Source organism: Poecilia latipinna, unplaced genomic scaffold (genome assembly GCF_001443285.1).
Source record: "Poecilia latipinna isolate Pla-1442-1.1 unplaced genomic scaffold, P_latipinna-1.0 Scaffold549, whole genome shotgun sequence".
NCBI lineage: Eukaryota > Metazoa > Chordata > Actinopteri > Cyprinodontiformes > Poeciliidae > Poecilia > Poecilia latipinna.
Window position 1 is genome coordinate 76,367 of NW_015113165.1, and position 27,184 is coordinate 103,550.

The 27,184-nt window shown below is 38.9% G+C and overlaps 4 protein-coding genes and 1 long non-coding RNA gene across 5 annotated transcripts in view; 3 read left to right on the top strand and 2 right to left on the bottom strand.

The window, feature by feature from the left end:
• LOC106952936 (caspase-1-like) overlaps positions 1–1,924 on the bottom strand; it is a 6,737-nt gene extending 4,813 nt beyond the window's left edge. The window contains exons 1-3 of the mRNA XM_015041396.1: positions 1,749–1,924; positions 689–973; positions 383–471 (exon numbers count right to left, since the gene is read on the bottom strand). Coding sequence (XP_014896882.1) covers positions 383–471; positions 689–973; positions 1,749–1,755 — 381 coding nt within the window. The 5' untranslated portion in view covers positions 1,756–1,924. The remainder of the gene's footprint in view (positions 1–382; positions 472–688; positions 974–1,748) is intronic.
• A 254-nt stretch (positions 1,925–2,178) lies between these two features.
• On the top strand, positions 2,179–4,366 carry LOC106952938 (uncharacterized). The gene is made up of 3 exons (XR_001426076.1): positions 2,179–2,273; positions 3,101–3,373; positions 3,462–4,366. It is a non-coding gene; the product is annotated as an uncharacterized LOC106952938 (long non-coding RNA).
• Positions 4,367–4,942: 576 nt separating this feature from the next.
• Positions 4,943–11,145, top strand: rabgef1l (RAB guanine nucleotide exchange factor (GEF) 1, like). Its single transcript, XM_015041395.1, has 9 exons — positions 4,943–5,104; positions 5,644–5,829; positions 5,973–6,145; positions 6,886–7,064; positions 8,183–8,264; positions 8,826–8,958; positions 9,057–9,148; positions 9,229–9,485; positions 10,455–11,145. The coding sequence occupies exons 2-9, from the start codon at positions 5,660–5,662 to the stop codon at positions 10,893–10,895; spliced, it is 1,527 nt and encodes a 508-aa protein (XP_014896881.1). The 5' UTR covers positions 4,943–5,104; positions 5,644–5,659; the 3' UTR covers positions 10,896–11,145.
• Positions 11,146–13,979: 2,834 nt separating this feature from the next.
• LOC106952939 (Fc receptor-like protein 4) lies at positions 13,980–17,029 on the top strand. The gene is made up of 6 exons (XM_015041400.1): positions 13,980–14,201; positions 14,296–14,331; positions 14,462–14,752; positions 15,416–15,688; positions 15,795–16,070; positions 16,176–17,029. The coding sequence occupies exons 1-6, from the start codon at positions 14,177–14,179 to the stop codon at positions 16,427–16,429; spliced, it is 1,155 nt and encodes a 384-aa protein (XP_014896886.1). The 5' UTR covers positions 13,980–14,176; the 3' UTR covers positions 16,430–17,029.
• Positions 17,030–19,459: 2,430 nt separating this feature from the next.
• Positions 19,460–23,973, bottom strand: otol1b (otolin 1b). The gene is made up of 5 exons (XM_015041420.1): positions 23,794–23,973; positions 21,770–22,203; positions 21,516–21,605; positions 20,642–20,713; positions 19,460–20,559 (listed from the first exon to the last, which is right to left on the bottom strand). The coding sequence occupies exons 2-5, from the start codon at positions 22,188–22,190 to the stop codon at positions 19,661–19,663; spliced, it is 1,482 nt and encodes a 493-aa protein (XP_014896906.1). The 5' UTR covers positions 22,191–22,203; positions 23,794–23,973; the 3' UTR covers positions 19,460–19,660.
• Positions 23,974–27,184: the final 3,211 nt, after the last annotated feature.

Consider the following 27,184-nt stretch of genomic DNA (forward strand, 5'->3'; position numbering starts at 1 on the left):
TAGTGATCAGCAGAGCTACGCGGTTCCTCCAGGAGGTTTGGGTCACAGGATAGACCTGAGAGACGAATGAGACGTAAAGAAACAAAAAAATATGTAAATGTTGATTTTAAAAAAAAGAGCTGAACTGGAACCTAATATGTAAAGTTAAAGTGAGGTCGTTAATTATCATGTTATGTTTGCATTATGCAAAATTAGTTTCACTCAATCAACAGCACAGTGAGAAAAATACAAATAACAAAATCAATCCCAAAGTAAAATAAATACTTATTTCACTAAATGTAAAGATATATTTAAATTTGATAATACATAGTAAAAACTTTTCACACAACTCACTTTCAGGGTTTCTGTATTTACATTGTTTTTTTAATCAAAATAAACTGACCTCTGGATTGTCCTGTTTGGACTTCCAGAACTTTTCCACGCTGGAGACTGAAGAAGCTGATCCACTCTGAGCCACCGGGCCTGCTGCAGCTACATGATAAATAGAAATGTGTTGCTTTGAAAGAAGCATTTACATTACATTTATTAGAGCACATCTATGACTGCTTTATTATATTATCAACACTCATTGGCACCTCTGGTAAAGAGGTGAAAAATCTCTTTCTAATCTTAACTATCTCTTATTGCAGCAGCATACACACATAATTCTTTTGTTTTTTTTTTTTGAAAATGTGTGTAAGCCTCTTACCTGGCTGACCAGGCTGGACGTTGGACAGACCCAACTCACAGTATAGTGTATTATCCGTACTTTTCAGGTGAGCAATCATCTTGCTGCTGGCTTCATGTCCTTTCCTCTTCACCTTGTCGATGAGACAGCGTGCTTTATCCGCTCTGCTGTCGTTCTCTTCAACCACTGCATCCTTCTCCCCATCATTCAACACACCATCGTGCAAAAGGCCATCCAGGAGTTGATTTATTACTTCTTTGGACACCTTGGCCACAAAGAGAGGCCTGATTCTCTCAAGCTCTTTATCTGGAATTCCAAGGATGCAGACACAAATAATGCAAACCTTTACGATAAATTCAGTAAAGTTAACAAAAATAAATAAATGGACAAGGGATGCAGTTCAAAAGCTACTACAAGCATCAATAATTTAATGAGGGACAAAAACTAGAGCATATTACATATTGTCACGTGGAAGCAGATTAATATGGAGTTTTATACTCTGAAAGTATAAAGGAGTGTTATTTGTGTTTCACAGTTCTATTTTAGTACATAAAAATAAGAATAGAATACATTAGAGTTTGTGTTTGTAATGTAACAAATGTGAAACAGTTCTGAATACCTTGTGGAATGCCCAGTACTCTAAACATTTTTTATTAAGCATTGAACGTGGCTGCACTAATTGTTTAGCTTCACAATTACTGATTTTGTTAGCGATATTGTAAACACCCTGGTGCATCTTAAGCGGTAAATAATTTTAAAACCTTTAAATACATGCAGTTTGTTTATTTCTGTACCGAAAAAGTATAATCAAAGCGGGATACAACAAAAAAAGATTAATCGTCAAAGTGAAACTATAACGCGTGTCACGAGCAAAATAAATAAATAAAACGGTATAGCTCAACGTTTTCGCGCTAATTGTCTAAAATCATAAACTGTACAGATCTGAGACAATAACTGACTTCTGTCACAATTCAGACAGATATAACCAGGCTGCCAGCTGTGGGGTTTATTCGATGCGCAATGTGGCCAAAACGAATCTAATACCATTCATATCTGCAGAGCTTAAAGTTGTTCCTCTCACCTGCCATTGTTCTGTTTTTGTATCACTGAAATTTACCAATATATGTACATCAAAAACTTCCTGCTTGACCGCGGGTAACGCGCGCTGGATGACTTCCTGTTGGATATAAGGCTGAACGTCAGTAATGCAGCTGTAATGACAGCGTTACCGCTTAAGTATGGAAAAAAACGTAATGCTTATTGGTTTTTAAATATTCGTTAGAGAACAATATTGTTTTTAGAAAACCTTCATTTGACTTTATCCGTGTCATCCGACCAAAAATAAAAGAAAACAATGCTTTTAATATGAGTGAAGAGAATATCACAAGCTCAAGTTTCATTAATGTTGTGCTGTTGAAACAATAAATATATATTATGTTTCTTCCATGTACAGTTTTGATGTTATTAGTTTTGCTGATAAACAACAGGCATAGTCGTTGTTCATTTCATGCAGCAGCTGCAGCCTTGGACTTCTGGTTGGGTCTCAAACAGCATGGGGTGGAGTTTACGCGGACAAAGTCTGCCACGTACTTTGCAGCTATGGCAGGTAAGAAGACAGATTTTGTGGTTTAAATTCAAACAACTGCAAAAGCTTCACTCCAATTTCTATGACGATCCTCAAGTTTCGTGTTAGCGTAAACTTGATGAGTCGTCGGATTTCTGCCCTGTCTTATAGTGGTTCTTGTGAAGTTCGTCTTTGCCCATATATAACTGGGCTACGTAAGAAGCAAAAATCGACATGAAAGTCCAACTTAAATTAGCGGAAGCTAATTTAGTTTGAACTTGAGTGATAACTTGATAACACTAAGTAATGACTTAGCAATTGTGAGCACCAGCTATATGTTTGTTTTTTTTAAAGGACACTGTCTTCCTTCCTTTTTCTCACCACAGCGTGTTTAGTTTCACTTTTGATGATTGTCAAATCCACAATTTATGTCAAGTTCAGCCAGCATCCTTTTAACTTGTTCTGCTCATCAACAAAACCTTTTATGAAAGGGTTAAAGGAGAATGTGCCTATAGATTTGAATGTTTCCTAAAAAGTTTATTTATTTATTTATTTATTTGTTTGTTTTTTCATGAAGATCACATGTTCTTGCATGAATGTGGCCCTGAATACAGCCCTGTACTTCTGCCCCACATAAAACCAAAATCTTCCTGATGAAATCTGTTATTATTCTGCAAATAATAACAGAAATATTGAAAGTTAGTCTGTTGCTCTATAAAGACTAAAAGGTTTGTCATAACAGTTGTAGTGTTGTCAGTGGTGTGGCTTTCTGTGCTACAAGACAAAAATAAAAGTTACAACCATTTCTGGTATCTCAATGTAAACAGACTGATCTCAGTTTTGTAAATGTGTCTTCTTCTTTCTTTTAGCAGATAAACTTAAGGGGATTAGGACCAGCTTTGTGGACAAGTCCTCCAAAGAACTAATAAGTCAGCTCCTGGACGACCTGCTGGGGGATCAAGTCTTCAATGATGGGGAGAAAGACTCAATACTGGAGGAAAACAAGAGCCGTGCAGACAAGGCGCGCGCTCTCATTGATTCAGTGTGTAGGAAAGGAGATAAAGCCAGCCAGAAGATGATAGATCACTTTCAAAATAGAGATCCTACACTCTTCTCTGACCTCAAATTATCTACCTAGCCAGGTACAATACCCAGTGAATCTAAAGTGAATTATCTTCACGCAAAAAAAAGCTCAGTAACAATATATTTTTTTATTTTTATTTTTTCCAGCTGCTGTGACTTTGGAGGAAAAATGATGTGCACTCATTCCAGCAGCAGCTGCTGCCTTGCGGACTGAAAAAAAAAACAATAATCATGCATTGTTTTAAACCAGTGTTATCACAATAATTTTCCTCTGCCTTGATGGTTTTATTTATAGCATGTATGTGAACTGACTTTTTTCTGCTGAGTTGCAGAGTAGATTGATGTGATAAAGAAAATGAACTGTTTTGTAAAAGCATGCCACTATAACATGATATGACTTGTTTTTTTTTTGTTTGTTTGTTTTTTTCTTTTTCAATTGTAAAACCTGTCAATATGTTCAGGGGCAAAATTATAACTTAACTTAGGTTACATTGCAAGTCTCTTTTTTTGGGTGGAGAGGAGATTCCAGATGCATTTTTGCACTGAAATGGCATGGAAAAAATAGTTTTCAAAGGCCATACAGAAAAAAAGACAAAAAAATTACATTTTCATACAAGATCTAGTGAGGGGAGTTTTAGGAATATATGACCAAGTTTGTGACTTTAAATGCAAAACAAGGTCACTTTACAGACAACTCAAAACTAAGTGAACTGAAAACAGAAACCAGAAACTCAATGGACATTTGTCTGGGAAATAGGGCAGCTGGAACATGATGTGTACTGACAGAATATAGAGCAATATAATCAAGTAAATACATTTAAAAAATATATTTCCTTAAATTGAAGACTACTCAATACCAGTCTGGTATTTTTATTTTTCCCTAAAAACGATTTCCTGAAATAACATAAATAATTCATCAACTGTTGTGACCCCAACTTAATTTACCCTGATTTATTTTCAGCCGCACGCTCTTAAGTATCCCAAAACGATGTACTGTATGCAGTTTTTGAAGCACTCTTTTCTTTATGCCAAATAAATTATAGTGTTGCACTAATGAATCAGACAGCAGTCCTTCTTCAGTTTCGGCAACTTTATTTGCCCCACGCTGTATCTACTTTATTTTTATTTTTTTATTTGTTCTTCTCAGAAGCAGCCAGGCACAGACACACAGAAACCGTTACAACGTTTCTTATTCCTCGCGCTACAACGTTACAACTGGTCAACGGACCCACGTCGCTTCCCAACCAATCAGTGACGTAGCACGCAGCTCAGATGCTTCTGCGGCTGGCCATAAACAACTGGGCAAATAAAATATATTAAATAAATTAAGATAGTGTTTTATCCATAAATTTAGAAAAAAACATACTTTATTTTATTTAAATAAAATACTTCTAGGATGCAACAATAGCACTGTGACCTAATGAAAGACCATCTAGCTTAATGTCACTTCAGTTCTTTTATTCTAAATTGTTTATTTTTGTTGAATACAATTAGGTGAGTGTGTTATTGTTGTTTGTGTTGTCGTTATTATTAATAAGAAAAGTTTGCAATAGAAGTTCATAAGTTTAATTGTTTTTACTCAAATTGCTTTTTGTCGATCCAAAAGCTAACGGTAGGGGGAGACAAAAGATTCCCTTTAATTTTTAAACCCACAAAGAAGAATCTGTCAGAGAAGATGGCTCCAAGACGAAGCTAATTGTTTAGCTGATGTAAATCTATCCACCACCAACAGGCTGGAAACTGCGGTGACAAAATTACCAGATAACCAACCCCTTGAGACGAATAAGACCGTATGTTTACATACAATTCATACAAATAATATGTAAATAACATTTATGTATGTGACAGTAGTCTAGCTCAAGTAGCAGTGGCTAATGATAGGCAAACAGTTAATTAGCTTGTAAATTTTGCGTTTTTGAGAACGAGACGTTGTTTTCAGCTTAAGCGTCATTCTTTAGTATTACGATGATAAGTCAGAAATTGTTTATAGCGTGTGTCACCAACTGACAAAGAGTATTTACATTGTTTAAGTGTCTTCATGTATACGAGCTAATGCTAACTTAGCTGATAGCTGTACATTCCTTTAGACAAGATGTGCCTCTGACATCAGACCTGTTGAAATGTCTCTGAGTTAGTCCGCTTAGACTAAACGTAATGAATGACAGAAGAGCTCAAATGATCAAATTTGTTCAAATTCAAGCTTCTGTTGACTTAAGCGACGAAATACTTCAAATAGTTTGATGAGCAAAGTAGCAATTAATGTACTTGCAGATGAACTCTTTGGATGCGTTTGGCTATTTTACGTTTTTCTCTCTTTCTGGTTCCTCAGCTGTCACTGAGGAACGATGAGCCAGAGACGTGGCATCCATGTGGACCAATCTGAGCTGCTCTGCACAAAAGGATGTGGGTTTTATGGCAACACAGCCTGGCAGGGCCTGTGCTCAAAGTGTTGGCGAGAGGAAAATCAGCGAGAAAAGCAAAGGCAAATTCAAGAAGACTGGGCTCTTGCTGAAAGGTTTGCATTCACACCGTGTCTTTTCTGCAAAAAATAAAGCCACCAAAGTGTTTAAGGCCTGTCCGCTTACCTTATGAAAACTTGGCTCTTGTGCTACTGTTCATCTCGCAAGCTTTTCAGTTGTTCTGTTGTCATCTTCCCAGGCTGCAGAGAGAGGAAGAGGAAGCATATGCAACCAGGCATCAGAGGGCACAATCACAACCTGCAATCACTCCCTTCAACAAGTTTGAAGAAAGAAAGACAAAGGAGAAGTCCAGCAAAGTCAACACAGTCACAAAGTTTTTCACTCCATCAACAAAAACACCACCCAAGAAGGGTAATCTGTCTTGAACACACACACACACACACACACTGGTTGGTTCTAACTTTATTTTTAAAAATGTTCTTCCTGGATCCACCTCCTGTGTAACAAAACCGTATGCTCCACCCACAAGCCGCATTGGTGCAAACTCAAATAATCATTACATAAATATTTGCTTAATGTTTGAAATCTTTATCTTTTTTTCTCTTTTGTTGTGCAAAACTGTTGCAATAACTTATGTTTAAATATATCAATCAGTTGATAAGATGCCTTTTGCTGGCCTTTTTTCCTGTTTTACAAGCACACTTACTTAACTCTCTTCCAGGAGCTTAATATGTGGTGTGTAATGCTATATCACAAATTAACCTGAAACTGGGTGTTTGGCCTGGTCTTTGAGAAATCTTTTCAAATTCTTGAATGCATTTACCTAGAAACAACTGACAGATTTTGCTGAATTTCACTTCCCTTTAAAGTGGGAAATGTCAAAATTCATAGCCTGTTATTTAATTCAGTTTATTTATACAGCGACATTTCACCAACAAATGACACCTTGAGGTACAGAAAAATAATTTCAATGCAATCACATATAGATTCCAGTTAAACCTAGTTATCAAAATTGTAGATTTGTTCTCCCTTCATTTTACCCGCATCCCTGGATATTTATGATTGAAAGAAAGCCCTACAGACACTTACAAAGACTGCAGCACAGTAAATACAAACCTATAAAATTATTATCTGTTGTTGTCTTCCTCCAGATACCGGTGCTGCCGACGCTCAGTCGACTCCGAGCTCCAGCTCCTCAGCCAGTCGCCAGCCCATTCCACACAGTGACCGCGCAACGCGAGAGTTCATAGATTTTCTGAAGTCGGTGAAGTCTGGCAGGGAAATCTTTAAGCAGTGTCGGGCTTTCACTGAGGACATGGTGTACAAGCGGGTGAGCTTTGATCCGTCCAGATGGCCTGGTTATTACTCCCATTTCAACCTGTTACACGTTTATGGTCACGTTTATGCTCTCACTCAGACGGCTCTTAAAGAGGAGGAAGCTTTTAATTCACTGCATCGTTTTCATTACCGTCTGCCACCATTCATTGAAAGATTACACATTTTAGGATCATATATCCTTGAATAAATCAACTTTTCGATGATACGTGATAAGCGTAAAGTAAAAGGATAACCCCTTGAACTTCTCCACATTTAGTCATTTTACAGCCACCAACTTCCTGTTTCTTTGTTGTTGTTTCTTGTATAGTTGAGCATGAAGTAACCCAAAATTAATTAGAAAACCTTTAAGACATAGAATAAAAAGCTTTTCAAACTGCTGTAAACTGCAACATTCAGATGTTTTCACTTCAGTTTTGATATTTCATTGAAATTCAAAGAATAGTCCTAAAATCTTGGAACGTCTTCCCCTGAAACTTTTACCTTGATGTAATTTCCTTTAAGAAAAACAAAAGGTTGTTTTCTGTATGTTTTGTTTTTATGATAAATAAGCAGTTTAAAAATGTTTACAGCATTTATTGCTGAACTTGCTGCCTAAATTATTAAGATGACATTGATCTAGAGTTGTTCCGATCAGATATTGTTATTGGAAACACTCGTTTTTTGTTTTTCTGTTTTCTGATATCAACCAAAAAAAAAAAAAGAAAACGAGTGTCTGATTATATCGGTCTGCATCTAAAATCTCAGATGTAATCGTGCCAATAGAAGCAGTATTCTGCAGCATTTGGTCTGCCCCAGGATTTCCATCCAGCACTGTTTACATCCCACCTGAGGAACAAGTAGTTAGTAATAAATGTGTCAGTTGTTCTTGTACCTATTGTTGTCGAGTATTGTTCTCTGTTTGAGTAATATCACGTGATCAAGCCTTTTTCTAACTTTCCACATGACAAAATCAGCAATGAAAGTAAGCATGATTCGTGCTCATATCACATCAGGTCGATATCGGTATTGTATCGGAAGTGAAGAAGTGGTATCGGGACGCCTCTTTTGCAATCGGTGTGAAATCTGAATCCGATTCATTCCGACTTCTTGTATTTTTCTGTCCCTTTCCAGGACATGGGAGCCGACGAGCTGTCGGAGTGGGTGCAAGACTTCTACCAGAACCTCTCGGACCGGCTTCAGAACCAGTTCAAAGGTGCTTCAGCGGTCAAATATATGTTTTTTTTTTTTGTTTGTTTTTTTTTTGTTTTTTTTTACAATAACCACAGATAGTAAAAAACCATACAGTGAGAAATGTAGCCGATAGCGAAAATTCAACCTGGAAGACTCCATCCCCTCCGTTCGCCCATCGGCGTTATGCTCATCTCCGACCTCAGCTCTGGACCTCACCCGGCGTGTCCAATCATCAATCAAGCTCTGCATAAAAGGATTCACACCGAAGCCTTCAGCCGCTTCCCAGCTGCATTCAACCCACCACCGCCCCTTCTCCACCCTCATCCTTCGGCTCTCCAGGATGGCACCCTTTCCAGACCTCCACCACCAGTGTCGGGCCCTGCAGAGCATCCCTAATCGGTTATCGGGATGTTCATCGAGTTCACATCAAATCTCAGCTCAAATCAGCTGCCGGGGCCCGAGCCCCAAAGAACTGTTATTCATTGCTTTCATTAAATCTTTTAATTGTTCCTTTTTCTTCGTTTGAGTCTTTCCAGATTGAATAGCGCTTGTGAAAAGTATTTATCGGTTTGCGGTGCAACAGGTTCGACAGAGCATGTGGAGAGGGTGATGGATGAAGTGGAGAAGTACATGATGACCCGACTTTACACGGAGGTTTTCTGTCCCGAAACCACAGACGACGAGAAGAAAGACTTGGCTATTCAGAAGAGAATCAGGTTTGAGAACATAAACTCCAGCGTTTTTAGTTAAAAAAGAAAAAAAAAAAAAAAAAAGAAAGAAAATGGGACTTTTTTCTGTTTGTGTTTGGTTCCAGAGATTTGCACTGGGTCACCATAGAAATGCTGTGTGTGCCGGTGGACGAAGAGATCCCAGAGGTCTCAGACAGCGTAGTCAAAGCTATTACAGGTGAGTCTCAACCTGGGTTTGTTTTTGCCTGATTACTCAAGTTAGGTCACTCCTCTTCTAACATGTCTGCCTAATTTCAGATATAATTGAAATGGACTCGAAGCAGGTACCCAAAGACAAGCTGGCGTGCATCACCCGGTGCAGCAAGCACATCTTCAACGCCATCAAAGTGAGCAAGAAGGAGGCCGCGTCAGCCGACGACTTCCTCCCGACTCTCATCTACATCGTGCTGAAGGCAAACCCTCCGCGGCTGCAGTCCAACATCCAGTACATCACCCGCTTCTGCAACCCCAGCCGACTCATGACCGGAGAGGACGGATACTACTTCACTAACCTGGTGAGGAAATGAGAAGAACATGTTTAGCAACATGCAAACCATTGTCCGGCTTTGAGCACAATCTTGAAAGGGGTTGAAATTTTGCTGACATCTTTTCATGAAGAGAGAATTAATATTAGAAGTGCAGAGACATTACACATGAACGGTCTTGTGTCTTTTTATTTTGACATTTATGTGCAGTTCTTATAAAAACATTACAAAAAATCTACTCCACTGCTGTGGATAAACGCATAGTTATTCTAAAAAAAAAAAAATCTATTTTATTCAATGTAATATTGTCGATATGATAAATATATATACTTCTATTAAAGCTTGGCTCCAGTTTGAGTGAGTTTAAATTCATTTTTTGAGACACAACAGTGTTATAGAAGTGTTTCCATTCACCTGTTGATCCATCCATCAGTCTGCTTTTTATATTCATCCATCCATCCAGCTAACTGTCCATCGGTCGCTTCAGGTTGTTGTTGTTTTGTTTTTGTTTTTTGTAGATTGCTTATTTAAAGCCTGACTACTGCAGAAAAATTTGTGATCTCTATTTGTGAACATTAGTGCTTAATTTGTGACTTTTAACCCCGTTTAGAAAAATAGGCCAAAATCTTGTCTTTAAGAAAAATCTGTACATTTGAGTCTGGAAAAATGACTTTTTGAAATTACTTGTAATACCTCTGGCTTAGAAACCATTTTGTTTTGCTTATATTTAACTCAAGATTGCTGACATCAAGTAATTTGTGGTATTTTTTTATCAGTGTATCGCAGTCCTCCTGAGCCTAACATTTCAGTCCCTAAAGGTTTAGAATATGAAAGCATCCAGCAGGGGGAGCTGTTACCCCACATCATGTATTCTCTATCTCATTGCTGTTAATCCCCAATAAATTAAACATTTTTTAAACGAATCTAGGTCTAAAGAGCGTTGTTGTTGGGTCCATGATATAATTGTCATTAACATCTCTCTGTGCCTCCTCTCCACAGTGCTGTGCAGTGGCCTTCATAGAGAAACTGGATGGTCAGTCTCTGAACATGAGCTCTGAGGAGTTTGAGCTCTACATGTCGGGCCAGGCGTCTCCGAACTGGCCACGGCCCACCGCTGCCTCCGCCTCGTCCGCAGACGGCGCAGCCCTTACCCAGGTCCACAGCAGCCTGGACCTGCTGACCGGACTCGGCGAGAGGCAGGAGCGGGTCGTGGAGAAGGCTCGGCAGCTGGAGAGCGACCTGATAGACTGGACAGATGAAGTGGAGCAGAAAGTGCAGAGCGCGCTGGAGAGCTTTCCGCTCGACACCCAAAGCACCACAACAAACGCGGCCGGCGGGACGACGACGCCGGCGGCCGCAGCGTCGTCCGCGATCGACTCTGAAAATGTAGAGAACGAGCTGCTGCCCCCGCCGCTGCAGCCTCAGGTGTTTGCTGGTTAATAGGAAAACGTCTGCTCTGCAGAAAAATCACCTGGAGGTTCTACTCCATCTTCCCGTGTGTTCTCTTTATAGTCCGTAAGCACATGTAGCGTCTGGATCTGGAGTGTTCATCCATCCATCTGTTCCCTTAGAAGCTATAAAAACACGCTGAGTAGTAACTCAACTATTGGATTTGAACTGAGTGCTTTACCTCCTCAAAGGAGGTAGATCAGATGATGGCTTCGCTGTAAAGGCGCAACGATCTTCACTGCAAAAAAAAAAAAAACAACAAAATCTTACAAAGTATTTTTGTTTTGGTTTCTAGTGCAAGTATCTTAGTATACTTGAAATAAGTCGAAAATAATCTGCCAGTGGAACTGGAGCTTTTTCTTCAATTTTAAGGAATTGTTTACTTAAAATAAACTCCCGTATGTTGCTGAAAAGTTACTTGTAAGTCAGTTTTGCCTTATTTCAATTCTACTAAGATATTTGCACAAGAAACTAGACCAAAAACATTTGGTAAGACTTAGTGTTTTTGCATTGTTCTCGTTTACCTCATCACAAAAGAGACAAATAAGTGAGTAAATTTAACCATAGCTCCACATGAGACGGAGCAGTGGAGTGCATCAGGGCAGACCCCAACCATCTTGTGTGGCTCCTTTCACTGCAACGGAGGAAAACACTCCACTATAAGCTCTTCCAAAAAACTTCTCCTCACCCACTACCTGCAGTACCTCAGTACTTTTTATAGCTGTTACATTTGTACAGTAGCGATAAATGGCGTGTTTGAGTCCTAAACCTTCAGCCATGATGCAAAACATCCAGAAAAAAAAAATTAACCAAACAATAGGATAGTAAATTCCAGTTTAGAAACCAAAAAGAAAGACGTGTAAAAATCTGAATGATCGAACTCCTCTATTATTAATGTTGCTCTTCAAGTCATGCCTGTGTTTCGTGCTGAATTTAGCTTGTATTTCCCAGAAATAACCAGAGAGAGAGAGTGGGTGTATGCCTGTGCGTGCGTGCGTGCGCGTGTGTGTGCACAATGACTGTGCATGTGGATAAGCGTGCATGTGTGCTGCATGTTGTTCCCGACAATTTGAAGACGAAGAAGAAAAATAATCGGCACCAGTACGTCCAAATACTGTCTAGTCCGGTTTTTATGACCCGTCATCATCAGCTGGATGTTCAGATTTTATTTTTCTATAAAGTGTCAGAATATATCGACATTTCTTTAATTAGTTTAAACCTGTAATATTTACAGTGGCGAATGAGCATGGATGCGGCGTAACACGACGAGTGATCTGGTTTCCAAGAGGCTGACATCTCCACTAAAAAAAAAAAATGTCTTAGATTAAACAATTTATTTATCACCATTTGCTCTGTCAAATATTTTAGACCAAAACAAAAGAAATATCTTGTTTTCCTGCAAATCCAGGAGAAAGCAGTCACCCTTACAGCTTTAGTTGCTTCATTGTAGTTATTTTTCTTTTGTTGTTTAGTTTGATTTTAAAGATAGGAAAGTCTGTATTTTGGCAGACTCGCAATGAGAGAAATGCAATAGGCACACATTTTACACTTGAGCTTTGTTTTTGTTTTATTGTATTGCAATGACATTTGCATCCGGAGAGCAGTATGCACCTGCCGTTTGAAAGCCTGGTCTTGTACTACACCGCTATGGCTTGAAAACCTTTTTAATTTTGCACTGAAAGCTGAAGTTATTGAACAAGTGTTTTAACCCATTTGTTTGATTATAGGTTTGTTATAGTTCCAGATTGGAGAGATTAACTCAAAACTGCCTTTAATTTAAGACATAATTTATTGAGAGAGTTTTCATCTACCTACATCTACGGGAGTGGAACGACAGTGGTTAATAAAATCGAAACTCTGTACTCGTATGTGTGTAGCTGCTGTTTTTCATGACTTAACATTACCGCACTGGCATGAGTCACGCTTCCTCATTAAAACACAAATTCTGGGATTTTATGAATCTGAGAATGTACCACGGTAATTTTCTGCACATTGAACAAGAAACTGATGAAATAGTAAACATTTGCAGTCTGAGTTAAGAGTTCAGCAAAAAAAAAAAAAAGAAAAACAAAATACCTGAAAAAAGTGGCACAGATTTGAGCTGTTCTGGTACCATAGTGCCAAATTTTACACCATCCATCCAGGACACGTACTATACAAAACTCACATATTTCAGAAGTGACGGGACATGATATTTCACAAAATGTGCTAATTTCTTTTAACTTATACTCGCGTAAATTACAATTGTTTGGTCAGCAAAATTGACAAAGAAACTGCTAGAGAAGAGTTAATAGTTTCATGTCCATCTTGGGCTGAAAGTTCCGGCCCCTCTGAGTCATATAAGTATTTAGAAAATAGTGAAAATTCCTCTGCCATGTCAACCACTTCAAGCCTTCATCTTTATCCTTTTCATCTTCATCAATGAAAAGGATAGTAGAATGGAATGAAATTGGGTAATGTTGATATCAAGTATTTGCTTTGACATTTGGACTTATTTTGTAACCATCTCTTTAAGTTGTCAGACTTTTATTTAACATGGCCAATAAAAATGAGCGGCATCCTGGTTTAGGTGGAGATCAGACTCTGTTAGAGTAACGTGTGTAAAATAAAAAAGTCTTAATGGGTTTTATTTACATAAACATCCTCATATAATTCCAGACCAGATGTGCAATAGTGGAACAGGGATACTGCAAACAGAATAGTGTCCCAGCTACATAATTCACCACCACCTGTTTATTGAAGAGTGTAAAATAAATGCTCCTTCACTCAACTTCTATTCTGATAAACTAGTTGTTTCTTTTAATTATTAGTTTTGGTTTCTGAAGATATGACTTCTGAGAGGAGTTTTGGGTGGGATTTTCAGTTCCCCTTTCCACTTGTTTTGCTAAATTTCCATGATTAAGTTATACCTCAGAAGAGATGGAGGAAATCCTGTGATACAGTTTATAACAGGTCAAAACATCAATAACTTTAAATAAAAGTAAAATATAAGTAATTTGTTGAGGGGACAAAACAACAGCCGAGCTCGGAGTTCTGCATACCGCTACTGACTAAAATTTTAGTGACTTATCCAGCAAACGTTAAAGTCGAATATTTCCAAATATGTTTAATGAAAATGAAGCATTTTTTTATGTTAAATAGTATAAAACAAGCAATTGATGAGACAGCACTTTTTGGGATGGAGGACATCCTGTGTGAAGACAGTTTCACTTCTCCTTTTATTAGAATAAAGCATTCAGTCTTATCTGATTCTAACACACAAACTGAGCACAATGGAAGCGGTAACTTCATTCCTCGGTAGGTTTTAATTTTGATTACTTAATATGATCTAACATATTTGATAACATGATGCTATCTGCTCTCACTAAACCTTTATCGCTCTCTGTTTCAGTTCTTTCATTGTTACCACAGCTCATAGTGTCTGAGGGTAAGTCCTTAATACAACTATGTCATTGGGAAAAAAATTTATAAATCTTTCAGATGATAGTTTATGACTTTATGGTAAGCAGCTAATCGTATTTTTTCCCCCTGACACACGGTTTGTTTTCCCTCTGCAGTTCCCACTTCAACCTCGTACAGGGCCGTTGTGGAGATCGTTTCGGGAGATTCCAGGATCTTCAGTGGGGAACGTCTGAGCCTGAGATGCATCATCCCTGATCCTTACCAGGCCTCCTGGGATTACCTGTGGTTCAGGGGATCTGTGCAGCTTCCACAGACTGGCGAGATATTCCAGCTGTGGAACGCCAACGTTAAGGAAAGCGGCAAATATTACTGCCAAGGAAAGAAAGAGACGGATGTGGGAAGCATAAAAACACTAAGAAGTCTACCTTATGAGATCCATGTTGATGGTAAGATCTTGTGTTCAACAAGAAACAAACGTTTTTTTGGTTTTTCTTCCTCTTTCCAATATTTCCAAAACTGTCAAACGGCAAATTCTTCCTGACCTGGTCAACTTCTTCTTTAGCACTGAGCCAGGCGTTGGTGGTGACTTAAAATTTTATCATGGTATTGTGACAACGATAAAAGTGACGATAAGAACTATTTACTTTTTTTTTTTTTTTTATGTAACCGCTCGGTCATGTAAAACCCAACTATATTTCTTGAAAAACATTACCCATTTGAAAAGTCCCTCTTTATGCTTCTTTTGGACATCAGTCACATAAAAAAATGTGATTTGTATCACTAAATGGCAAACAGTAGCTGCATTTAGTCATATTTTCAAAATAATTTATATTTATTTATTGAACAAACTGGAGAAAACAGTAAAAACAACAATCCTCATAATGCAGACATTCATGGGTTTTAATAAGCATCAATAATTGAAATTTATTATAACAACAATATATCAAAATACTTAAAATACATTTATTGTGATAAATGATAAACGATTCGATAAATGCTCACTCCTACACTGAACTGCAAAATCAAGCTTCCTCTATCAAATACCCTCAAATAAAAGCCCATCACTCACTAAATGACTAAGGGAAAACTTTTTTCTTTGTCTTTTTCAGGAGGATTTGCCATCCTACAATTGGCAAAACGCTCTGTCCTCGTTGGAGATGCCCTGGACTTGAAATGCCGTCTCAGAGGGAACGCTCCCGTCCACCAGACGATCTTGTACAGAGACGGGATTCAAGTGATGGTGCAGAGCGGGAGCAGCTTAAATTTCCACCTCCCCCATGTCACCCTGGAGGATGAAGGAAGGTACTCATGCAGGGTATCCTGGGACCTGAGTCGACGTACACACTCCGTGATGTCAGTTCCCACTCTGGTGAATATCTTAGGTGAGTTAAACTTTTATGTTTAGCGAGATACGGACCAGTACCAGAAACCAATCCCCAGAGATTTAACTTGTAAGTAACTTTTGTTTCTTCACTTGATCTATCTCAGAGGTTCTAGCCAAGCCGGTGTTGGAGATTGACAAAGACAATGCCCAGCTTGGACGGAATAAAATGAACCTCATCTGCCACGTCCAGTACAACGCCCCTGCCCCAGCCCCTCCTGTAAATTACTATTTCTACAAGAACAACAATCTGCTGGGGCCGGCAACCTCACTGAACCACATGCACGTCAATAAGGCTTCAGGATGGTACAGCTGCAGAGCCAAGGTGCCAAAGCTGGATATCGTGAGGTGGAGCGAGCCCCGGAGCTTCGGAGAGGTCACAGGTGCTTAAGAGTAAATCTGCTCTGCTGATTATTACATTTGGTGGTGAAAAAAGCAGTTTGAAGTCAGGCTGGACTTCTAAGGTGACCTTCTACTTGACCCTACAGGGCCACCATTGATGCCTCCCCGTCCTCATCACAGAAATCAGATGACATCCAGATCACCCGTACACACCTTCTCGGCTCCTGAGACTCAGCCTACATCCCCAAAATACTTTGCTTCAACACCGTCTTTCAATCAGCGCACAGAGAGTCCCAGCCCGTCTGAGGCTCCAGACCCAACCAGTCTGCCGACTTCAGACCGGCTGCCAGGCCAAACGCAAACCCCAGAGCCTCAGGGTGTGTCCTGGGGACTATTTTAGAAAGTCCTGTAAAGGTGTGACTGACATGAAATTTTCACCAGGTGTTGGTAACAACCTCAGTTCTTTGTTTTTAACCAATCATGAGATGTTGCTTGTGTGATGCCTTGGTAATGACTCACCTTTCTATAGGCCGTCATTTTGGACTGGTCCCAACAAGGGGCAGGATGGTTTTCTAATCACTGGTAGATTTCAGCTGGTTTCTTGGCTTTCCGTGACTTTTTTCCACCTCCTTTTCAGTACTTTTCACATTATGACACACAACTTAATTTCTATGTATGGATTATGTGGGTTGTTATCAATACCAGGTGAAAATCTCATGTCAATAGCTCCTTTAGAAATATATTTACTATGAAAACCTGTGATTTTTTTTTACCAGCTGTACCTGGAAACTCCTTTTAAACCGTACCATCGTACCTAGCAGAGCAATACTCTGAGGCTTTCTAACAATTATTAACACCATCCTACTGTTCTGCTGTAATAGTTATGTGTTAATAATTCTTCGCATCAGTTTTCTCTGAGTGTCATGAAACTAATGTTCAATACAGTAAGAAAGAACAAATATTGTGTTTTAACCCAATAAAACTTTCAATAAGCTGCATGACCGGTTGACTTTATTTTCAATTAACTTTTTTCTTTTTTACAATCCTACAGCACATCAAAACATTTTAAATATTGGAAAACATGTGGGATTAACTTGCCGATAGATATTACTAGAATCTTCTGCACTAGAAAAAAAATATATCAGATAAAAGTTTGAAAACAATAGCAGATCACAGACATTATTTGCTTAGTTAACACTCGCTGACAGTCAAGATAGTTACAGTGTTGTCAGAAATTATTTACACCCCTTTGTGTTTTCCACAGTTTATGTTACAGACATATCCTGGAACTGATTATAAAGTGAAGTTTTCTACATAAAAAATAGCACAAAATAGCAGTGGAAACATGTTTTCAAATATTCTTGGATATTAAGAAAATTATGTAACATAAGGGTTGCATCCTTGAGATGCTTCTTCAACTTGATTGAGTCCATTGATGGTAAAGTCAACTGAAATCATCCACACTTGTCTATATGTGCTTTCATATTAAAGCAATTGTCAAATACATTGTCTGTGGATCTCGGAGACTAAATCATGTCAAAACACAGATTTTGGACGTCCCAAAAAGCGTTTTAACCAAAATTATTTGAATATGGAAGAAGTTTGGGTCCAAAAGTCTTCCTGGATCTGGCTGCAAACGCTAACTGAATCCTGAGGGAAGAAGGGCATCAGTCAAAAGATTAATCATGAATCTTGTAGTTTTTTAGGCAGAGGTCCAGTTTTCATTTGTGGAGATGGAAACATCTAGAAAATCAACCACTGCTAATTCTCAAACTACCAATCCTTTATGGCAGTGACCGGACGGATATTTTGTCGAAACACACCTCGGAGATTTACAGACCAAGAAAATGAATCGTCTAGTCTGATGAACCTAAAACAGAACATTTGGTCTAACCGTCAAGCATCATACCTGGAGAAAAAAAAAAAAAACCCTAACCCTTTAACAACAGTGGGCAAATATAAAAACATTTTCCGAAAACCTGAGTCTAAGATGCCCCTGAACTAATTTAGCAATTCATCTGTAAAGACCACAATTACCAGAAGCAGTCTGGTGAGAAACCCTCAGGAAATATCTGTTCCTGCAGCAACATCAGACAGTGGGACCCCTGAATAAAATTAAATTACATATCTCTGGAAAGACCAAACAATCTTAGCAATTATTATTATTATTATTATTATTATTATTATTATTATTATTATTATTATTATTATTATTATTATTATTATTCCTTTCATGCACAGTGGTTACTACAGTGGACAGCTATCTAAAAGCCATTTTCTTGTGATTCTTGTGGATTTTTATGTTATAAATGCACATAGACCACTGAAGCATCATAAAATACACTATCAGCTACTGGCCATCAGCTGCAAATGCAAGAAATTATTCGACAGACAAAAAAGCACGCCGACCAACCCAGTCCCTCCTTCTACTGTAGACGACTCTTGCAGGTAAAAAAAATATTGTGACATCAGATAACCTCTAAAGAACAATACTATTGATGTATTTTTCAAATAACAACTTTGTATTTGGAGAAGATTACAATTGATCACCTAAAAATAATAAAATCATTTTTTTCTACCTTTTTTTAATGCCTTAAGAATTTTTTTTAAAAATTGGGGAAAAAAATCCTGACAAAGGATCATAATTCATGCATGAAAGGATTATTATTATTATTATTATTATTATTATTATTAGTAGTAGTAGTAGTAGTAGTAGTAGTAGTAGTAGTAGTAGTAGTAGTATTAACAATTATTATTAACAATTATTATTATTAACAATTATTAATCTAGTATATTTGTTTTATACATTTACAAAAAATGTTGAAAGGATCTTTTAAATATGACAATTATGGATTGTTTTGTGTTGATTTTATTTTCTTTTTCTTTTTTTTCTTTTTTTTTAGATAGAACTGTACTCAAATAGGTTTTTGAATAAATCTCTAATCCAACAAGATGTGGAAAATTTGAAGGGATGATAATAATTTCTCCTGGCACTGGACATGTCCGGTAAACATAAAGAAAGTGCAAAAGACACATAAGGAAGAAGATGACAGGAGATGTTTGTGTTTGAAGTGTAAAGCTCATCATGTGTTAGCATTTACCTGGGGGAAAAAACAGAGTTCCTTTTACAGGAAGAGAGAAATTTTTAGACCATTGACCATGTTGCCAAAATTCACTTAAAAGGGATGTTTTTGTGAGATTATATGGCTGCATGAACTACATACATTATTGACAAGCAGTTCTTTCACATTAACTCTTTATTTATATAAACATTGGTTTTATCTTATATATCTACTAGCTTTTTCTTTTCTGTCATGTTTACTTTCTGTTTCATATACTCATTTTGCACTTCCTTTCCCATATTATGACTTAAATCTTGATTTTCTGTCATTGCAGCTGTCCGTTTTGCTGAGGGCTGCACGTTTGTCTCTTGAGGTCATGAGTGGTTGGTTTATTTAGAAATTTCTAAATAAGAGAATTTGAACCAGACGTTTGATGATAACAAACTTACAGACAAATAATTCACAGTTACAGAGTAGCACCCTCAGTATTTGGTGTTTTCACCCATGTGGTGAGGTTGTAACAGTTCAGCAGAAGAGAGAAGTCGCCGGTGTCGCAAACAAAAAGACCTTCAGGCTTTGTCTGAGTACAGCAGAAACCCGGAGAAAATGCTGTCGTCCTCGCTGCTGGCGTAAACCCCATTCCAGTCTCTGAAAGTCTCCATCCAGACCTGATCTCCGGCTGCCAGTCTTAACACCACCAGAGTGGATGCCTGGTCGATGTCTTGGCCATATAGGGAGTCCCGAGTCCTGACTTTCCGTAACCCGTTCACCACCAGCGTGGCTCGCAGAGGCTGGTTACGCACAGTGATGTGGAAGGAGAAGACGTAAACCCCGGGGTGGACGCACGTGAAGCTGTTGGAGCTCATGTTGAAGTGGTTTTCTTCATTGTAGAATATCTTGTCAAAGCGGATCGGGAAGCCAGAGGGAGGAAAGGATTTCTTTGGAGAGATTCCGACACTGAAGGCAGAACGTTTCTGAAGCATTCCTGAACCTTTCGCTCCTTTTAATCCACGAAAGCCCCGCTCGCCTCTGACGCCAGGGTACCCTCTGTCCCCTTTTGGCCCAGGCATCCCTCGTATCCCTTGCGGCCCTTGAGGCCCTGACACTCCTGGCTCTCCTGGAGGTCCAGGGTGTCCTGGATCCCCTCTAATGCCGACGGGCCCAGGGGTCCCATGTTTTCCATGTAATCCTGGAATTCCCATCGCACCCTGAATGCCCGGGGCACCGGTTTCCCCTCGGTCACCTTTAGGACCTCTCTCCCCAAATATGCCACAGTCTCCTTTATCTCCCTTTTCTCCTTTAGGACCCTGGCCCATAGCTGTTCCTGGAGGTCCAACAGGCCCTTCCGGTCCTGGTTCCCCTTTCTCACCAGCAGTTCCATTCTGGCCATGGTCTCCTTTTTCTCCTTGTTCACCTTTGGCACCTTGAAATCCTACACCACCTTTTTCTCCTTTGAGGCCAGCTTCGCCTGAAAAGTTTCAAAAGGGTGTCAGAATAAATCAAATGCACCTGTATTTGAGATGTAAGCAACCATCTGAATAATTGTGTACCTTTTTGTGCTGGTTTTCCTGGAATGCCTGGTGGGCCTGATGTTCCAGGGTGTCCTCTCTCACCTTTATCCCCTGAAAGTTTCATTTAAATAAGTAAGGTACAAAGTTGATTGTTTTTGAATGCTACACAAACGGCATTAGACACTTAGCTTCAGGTGTCACCAATACCAAAGTTTTTGTAAACTCTCTTTACCCAAAACTTGTAAATCCAGATCAAAACCTTAAAATAAAGTAATGTCAATTCCCACTGTTGTTCCTCAAGGTTCTATCCTTGGCCCCCTTTTGCTCGTCATGTGGCTCCTTCCTTTTTACCTTATCTTCTGTAAGTTCGGTGTCAACTTTCATGTCTATGCAAAAGACACCCAGCTTTAGCTTCTCTAAACTCAACTCTTACCATGTTTCTTGTTCCATAACTGTTTGCTCTTCATCCAATCAGACTGAGCTTGAGATATTTTGCAAGAAAGAATTTTCAAAACTTTCAATCTTTCTGTATGTAAATCTGGTGGTGACATACTGCAGCTGCAACTGCAGGGAAAAGTGGTTCTACAAAGTATTTGTTCAGGAAGACTGGAAAGTATTCAGGTTGGAACATTTTATTGGTTAAAGAAAATCACAGTCATCCACAATTTTTCTTGGAAGCACTGTAACTTGCCTGATTTTAACTCCTTTCCCTCTTTTGATATTCTTTGCATTTTTTTCAGTCTTAAATGTTATTTTTTGTTTTGGGTCGTGCTTAATCTGTGAAGTGACCTTTTGTGACATAGAATAGTCTTACAAATAAAAAGGCTTTATTTTTGTTAATAAAACATATTTTATTATTTCTATCATGAAGCATATTGTCACAATAAATTTTACTTTATTTGATTGTATGTACCTTTATCTCCTTTAAAACCCATTGGACCACTCATGCCAGGTGGTCCAGGTATACCCTGTGGTCCCGCAGGCCCTATATCACCAGGTAGTCCTGGAAAAGAAAAAATAATTACCTGAAGCTACACATACGCACACGCACACACACACACACACACACACACACACACACACGCACGCACACACACACACACGCACACACAGACAAGTGCTTTTCATGTAATATAATACCATTTACAACATCATTTAGTTTGATACCTGCTGAGCCTCTTTCTCCCTTCGACCCCCTGGGGCCCCTCTCAGGGGGACAGCATTCACAGAAGTTGAAGTAGCACTCATTGTAGTCCAGGGTGTAGTTGTCAGGACCAACACCTGTGGGCTCAGTGTTTTCACTGTAGTGCTGTGGAAGGTTGTGGTTCACGTAGGTGGTCCTCACTGCGGTGGGCTGCGCCGGAGGCGGCGGCTGTGGCTGAGGCTGCACGGGGTTTGGCGTCACCACTATCTTGAGAGTTTGGGGGACACTGGTTGTGACAGGGTTGTGCGGCGTGACTTGTGGAACGGGCTTCTTTGTGTACAGGTACTTTGGTTTCGCTGTAGGTTTGGTCTTAGTGCAGAACACCACGGTGACTGAAACCACAGCTACAGCCACAAGAGTCCACTGACAGGAGATAATCCTCATTGTTGATTGGGATCTGACAATGTATCAGAAAACAACAACACAAAGATCTCAAGTCAGACCTCAGATCTGTTGTAGCACATACACAGCATCCCTCAGCAAGGGCAGAGATGAAATACATTTAGCTTTTATTGCATTAGGTTCATCTCAAACTTTTTTCAGATTTACTTTCTACGTATTTATTTGGTGAGGAAAAGCTCACATTAGAGATAAGCGCTTTCTAAACAACCAGTGTGACTGATATTGGGAACCATAAGAAAATAAACACTAAAATATTTTAAGTTTTTAAGTTGGTAATTGTTCATGAAAATTAATGAGTAACCTATGACCTCATTTTCTTTTGGATTATGAATACAATGTGACTCAGAACACAACTGCTTATTGCAAATTTTAAAAATGGAAAAGACGAGTAAGACAGCAGTTTTAGTCTTCACAAGTCTTATCAAATCTGTAGAAAAATTGCTAGTGGATTCAAAGTCTGAGTAACCCCAGAGCATAAAGCTCCTACTAGTATCTTTCAATGTGGGTAGAGTATTTTTTCAGGCTCTGTGCCTCTGATGTGCCAAACATGCTTCATTTAAAGCTGGTTCTAGGCTGGTTCTCTGGGCCTCTGTCTTTCCCATACTTCTACATTTGAGACATATGAAGAAAACAAGAAAGTATTTCAACTGGTAGGAGCATAACCAGTTTATGTTGGGAATTCCTGCAGCTTCTTTCAAAAATGTTTCTCCTGACCTCTTTGCAACCTTCATGACCAGGTTGGGTCTTTTATTTTTATCAGTACTGTAACAATTTAATTTTTGTTATATCTATTTTGTCTCATAATTTCTTCAATTTTGCTTACTGTGCCTTGGCGCTGACTATGGACTTGCTGTTACTCTCCTCCTGACTGATACCTTTGTATAATCAAATCCTTTGAGCTTTTGCAAACACTACGCAAATTGTGACTCTGATAAAGGATGGAAATAATGTCTGCATTACTGATTCAAAAGGTGCTTCGACAAAGTATTAGTTGAAGGATTCATACATTTTTGTAAACTGCTTATTACAAGTTTACAAATATATATATATAAATAAATGTCTCCAATGAATCAAGTCAGTTGATTGTACACGATTTGGGTCACATTCGCTAAACCGTACAGTATGTAAAAGGCTTTGAAGCTCAAGGGATTATCACACTTTCTTTGCTTTTAGTTAGTTGGGTTAATGGGAAATATCCAAAATAACCAATGTTACTGTTTCTTAGCTCCAAGTTGATTTCTGAAATTGGATCAAACCTGGTGCATTGCTCAGATGTATTTAGAAACCCAACATTTTATGCTTGGGAGGAAGAACTGAACAAAAGAGAAGCAAAACCACAGCCAACTTTGAAATCCCTTCAAGACGACTGCAGGACAGGTGCAGGACAACTGGTCAAGGCTTGCACATAATTAGCAAAAGCTTGCTAATTGTCTTTATTAACTACTTAGCTATTTTCAGATTAAAGTGTTAATGCGAGCAGGTAAACTCAATCTTATGTCCTGTTCGTTTAAAAAAAAGAGATTTACTTTCTTTAGTATTCTGTCAAATTTCCGCACCTAATCTCAACAGAAGTAGTTTCACTCACCCAAATGTGTATGAGTAGTAAAGTCATTTATCCTCTCTAACGATGATTCGTCTGCCACACCAGGGGCTCCAGGTACTTCTGTTACCTCTGCCAGGCTTGGGTGAAAGAACATCTCATCAATGGGGGTTGGGAATGTTTTTTGTGTGTAAAGCAAAAAAGAGGGAGGTCCGCAATCCCACTATGGTGGGCCGAGACCCAAAAAGAACCACTGTGCTGTGGTCCATTCTCTGTGTCCCTGTTGTGTAGAAAGGTGCATTTGTGACACGGTATACAGCGCCCGCCCGGTGCACTCCCTCCCCGTGATCTGGGCAAGGAGCAGAGGCCGTCGGGGCAATGGGTCACCCGATACATGAGGCATTCCTTCAGCCCGGGCTCTTAAGGTGGGACAAAGCCAAGCAAAGAGGAGTCTGAGACAGAGAGCCCAATGGCTTTTTTTTCTTTTCTTTTTTCTTCAGCTGAAGGTTTGGACATGCAGATAGCCCCAAAATTCTTAATCCTAATCTTGCAAGCTAATATTCTCAACAAAGTGATTGCAAACTGGCACCATAGCACAGGTAGCTCATTATCTCAATTCACCAGTGGTTGGTTGGAATCCAGAGGAAAGCTTTAGCCTAAAGAGCTCTGGTAATCACTGAGGTGGTGCTAAAACCTGAGCTGTTTGTCGAACGAACCCACTTATCCTTTTAAATCAATGCGGTTGCAGTGCTCGCCTAATCACTGTGGCGGACTTCTTTTCTTCCTGCACAAGAACTCTCAAGGTTGCTGGCAGCGACATCTGGGTAGCTGCGATTGTGAGGCCTGGACAATGACTCATTCTTGCGGCGTAACCAGATCGCCTCAGGTTTTTGTCGAAAAGTGATTTTCAGGTGGCTGTCGAGCTGAAACTCTTGACTTACCAGTGACAAAGAATGTTTGAAAAGTGGTCATGCCTCGGTTGCCGGAGACCCCGTGTCCTTGGGGAGATCTGTGACCGGCTAAAAGTGAGCAGGGAGACGGGAAATGAAATTGGGGGAAATGGAGAGGGTTAGCGGTATCTGAAGGCAGTGGATTATGTTTGTTTGAAGCATGATTTTTCAAACACTTTGCATCTCCAAGCAGCTAATGTGAACTGTCCAAAGAAAAATTGAAAATGCAGAAAGGTTGTGATAAAGACTCAAGTTCTTTTGGTTTCCTCCTTGCCTTCACAGGGTCCAGGTATCGTTCACCTGTACACTCACTGACAATACTCTGGCAACAGTCTGGCTTAAAGCCTGGTAGTGACCAAGAGGCCCATAGATGCACAATTTATGCACATTCAGCTGTTTCCTACTAGCGGACTGAGAATATCCTAGGTGGAACACAACAACCTTATCCAATGCCACTGGCACATGAGGTGCCTCAAAACTTCATGAAAGTTTCTGTAATCTTGCAAAGAAGTTATGATCAAAAAACTGCTTGTTTAGATGCTGTCAGGACAGCCCCATGAAGATGTTTTTTGGCATTTCTGATCATAGTCTGGCTTAGATTATCCTGAGCCATCTGTGTAGTTATGCTACTATAGGCTTAGGTTACTGGAGGAAAAAACTGACGTTTTCTCACATCCTTCTTCTGGTTCTGCTGGAGGTTTCTTCCTATTACGTGGAAGTTTTTCCTCTCCATTGTCATAACATGCATGCTCAGTATGAGGGATTGCTGTAAAGTCAACAACCCAACACAAGCGACTGTCGCTACATTGCCTAGGACGAGTGAATGCTGCAAGTCAACGAGTCTAGAAAATATGCTGGGTAAGATTTAAACCACTACAAATAACAATCGGTATACGATTGAATTTAAATCACGTTTTCTGCAGAGTACCTCAAGATGACGTTTGTTGTGAATTGGCCCTATAAACCGAATTTAACTGATCATCAGATAAATTTAAATATCAGACAAAATACATTTTATTTATTAGTGACTTTCAAGACTGAACATCAAGAGAGTTTATTATGAACAAAGGCTAAAAAGTGCTACAAAGAGGACATGTAAAATAAAGAGTTTGTGTTGTGACATGTCTGGGAAGGTTAAGTGGATTATGTTAGTTTGAGCAGTTGAGTTTTGAGAAAATTAACCTCAGTAAAGCAAGGACATGAGAGTGACCAGCTGCACTAAGGCCCTTCTCCTGGCTCTGATTGGTTGTTTCTGGCCAGGAGTGGTGTGTTTCTCCAGATGGCGGTAGGACCACAAGGTGATTTTTTTTATTTTATTTTGCAGATTATTTGTCACATTTGAGGACAGTAGTGCCAGTTTAAACAAATATGTAAAAGACATTTTTATAAAAGTCACCTACTGCTAACAAAGTCTTAATAAAAGTTGAACTTTTTGCCAGCTTAATTAGGAGAACTCTAAACATTTGTTCCTTTAAGAAGCTGTTAATTTTCATATTTCTTTTTTAGTTTGAATCTTGTTTACTTAATCAAATACATTTGTAAGAAATAGATTTTGTTGGGTTTCATCATCTTTTTTACGAATGGATAAAATGTCCTTATTCCTTTTTTAAAATCTATAATCTATAATTTAATCTATAATTATAAATCCATAATGACTTGTTCATGGATCAGTGAAACTGATTGACTTCTGCTTCTCTAAAATAGTTCACCAAAGCTTCTTAAGTCAGTGCACACACACCCCAAAGGGATGGAGACAGGAAGGAGTTAAGTTACCAGTGCAGCCGAGCAGAAAGAGGACCAAAGAAGACTTAGCCGGATGGAGGTGTATTAACTTACATTAACCCTCCGCATGTAAAGGAGATCCTCAAGCTGCTGTGAACGTGTGAGGAGAAAGTTAGAGAGGGATTTAGACGTGTTTAATAAAACAAAGAAGCAGATAAAAACTATGGAATGATTGTCACTTATATCATGCTAACCATTACAATTTTGTATATTTTTTTTTCTTCCCTGCTGCGATTTTATGATGTGGTAATTTATCACCTTGGGCAATTACCAGTTGTAGTTTGCTCTTCTATTGCAATGTTTTTATGTGCAGACATCTCTGATGCTTCCTAAAGCTCTTTGATTTAGACATGCAAATACAAAGATTCATTTTTCCCACTTTGAAAACCAAATGTATTACATATATACACATATGGGTTGTTAGGTGAGTCCATCTTATTTAGTGATGTTAATTTAATATGTCTGAGATATTAGTCATTATTGCAGAAACACCTAACAAAATAGGTGTAAAAACTACGTTTTGGGGGACATGCATGACACAGTAAAGATGACGCTTTAGGTCTGTGTAAAACTGACGTCATTCTGATACGTTTAGATCTGAGTCCATCTGAAAAATTAAATATGAAATATTGGTCAGAGAACAGAACCTTGTGAAAGACGTTAAATTCAATCTTTTCAGACATTTTCAGCTTTTCTTTCATATA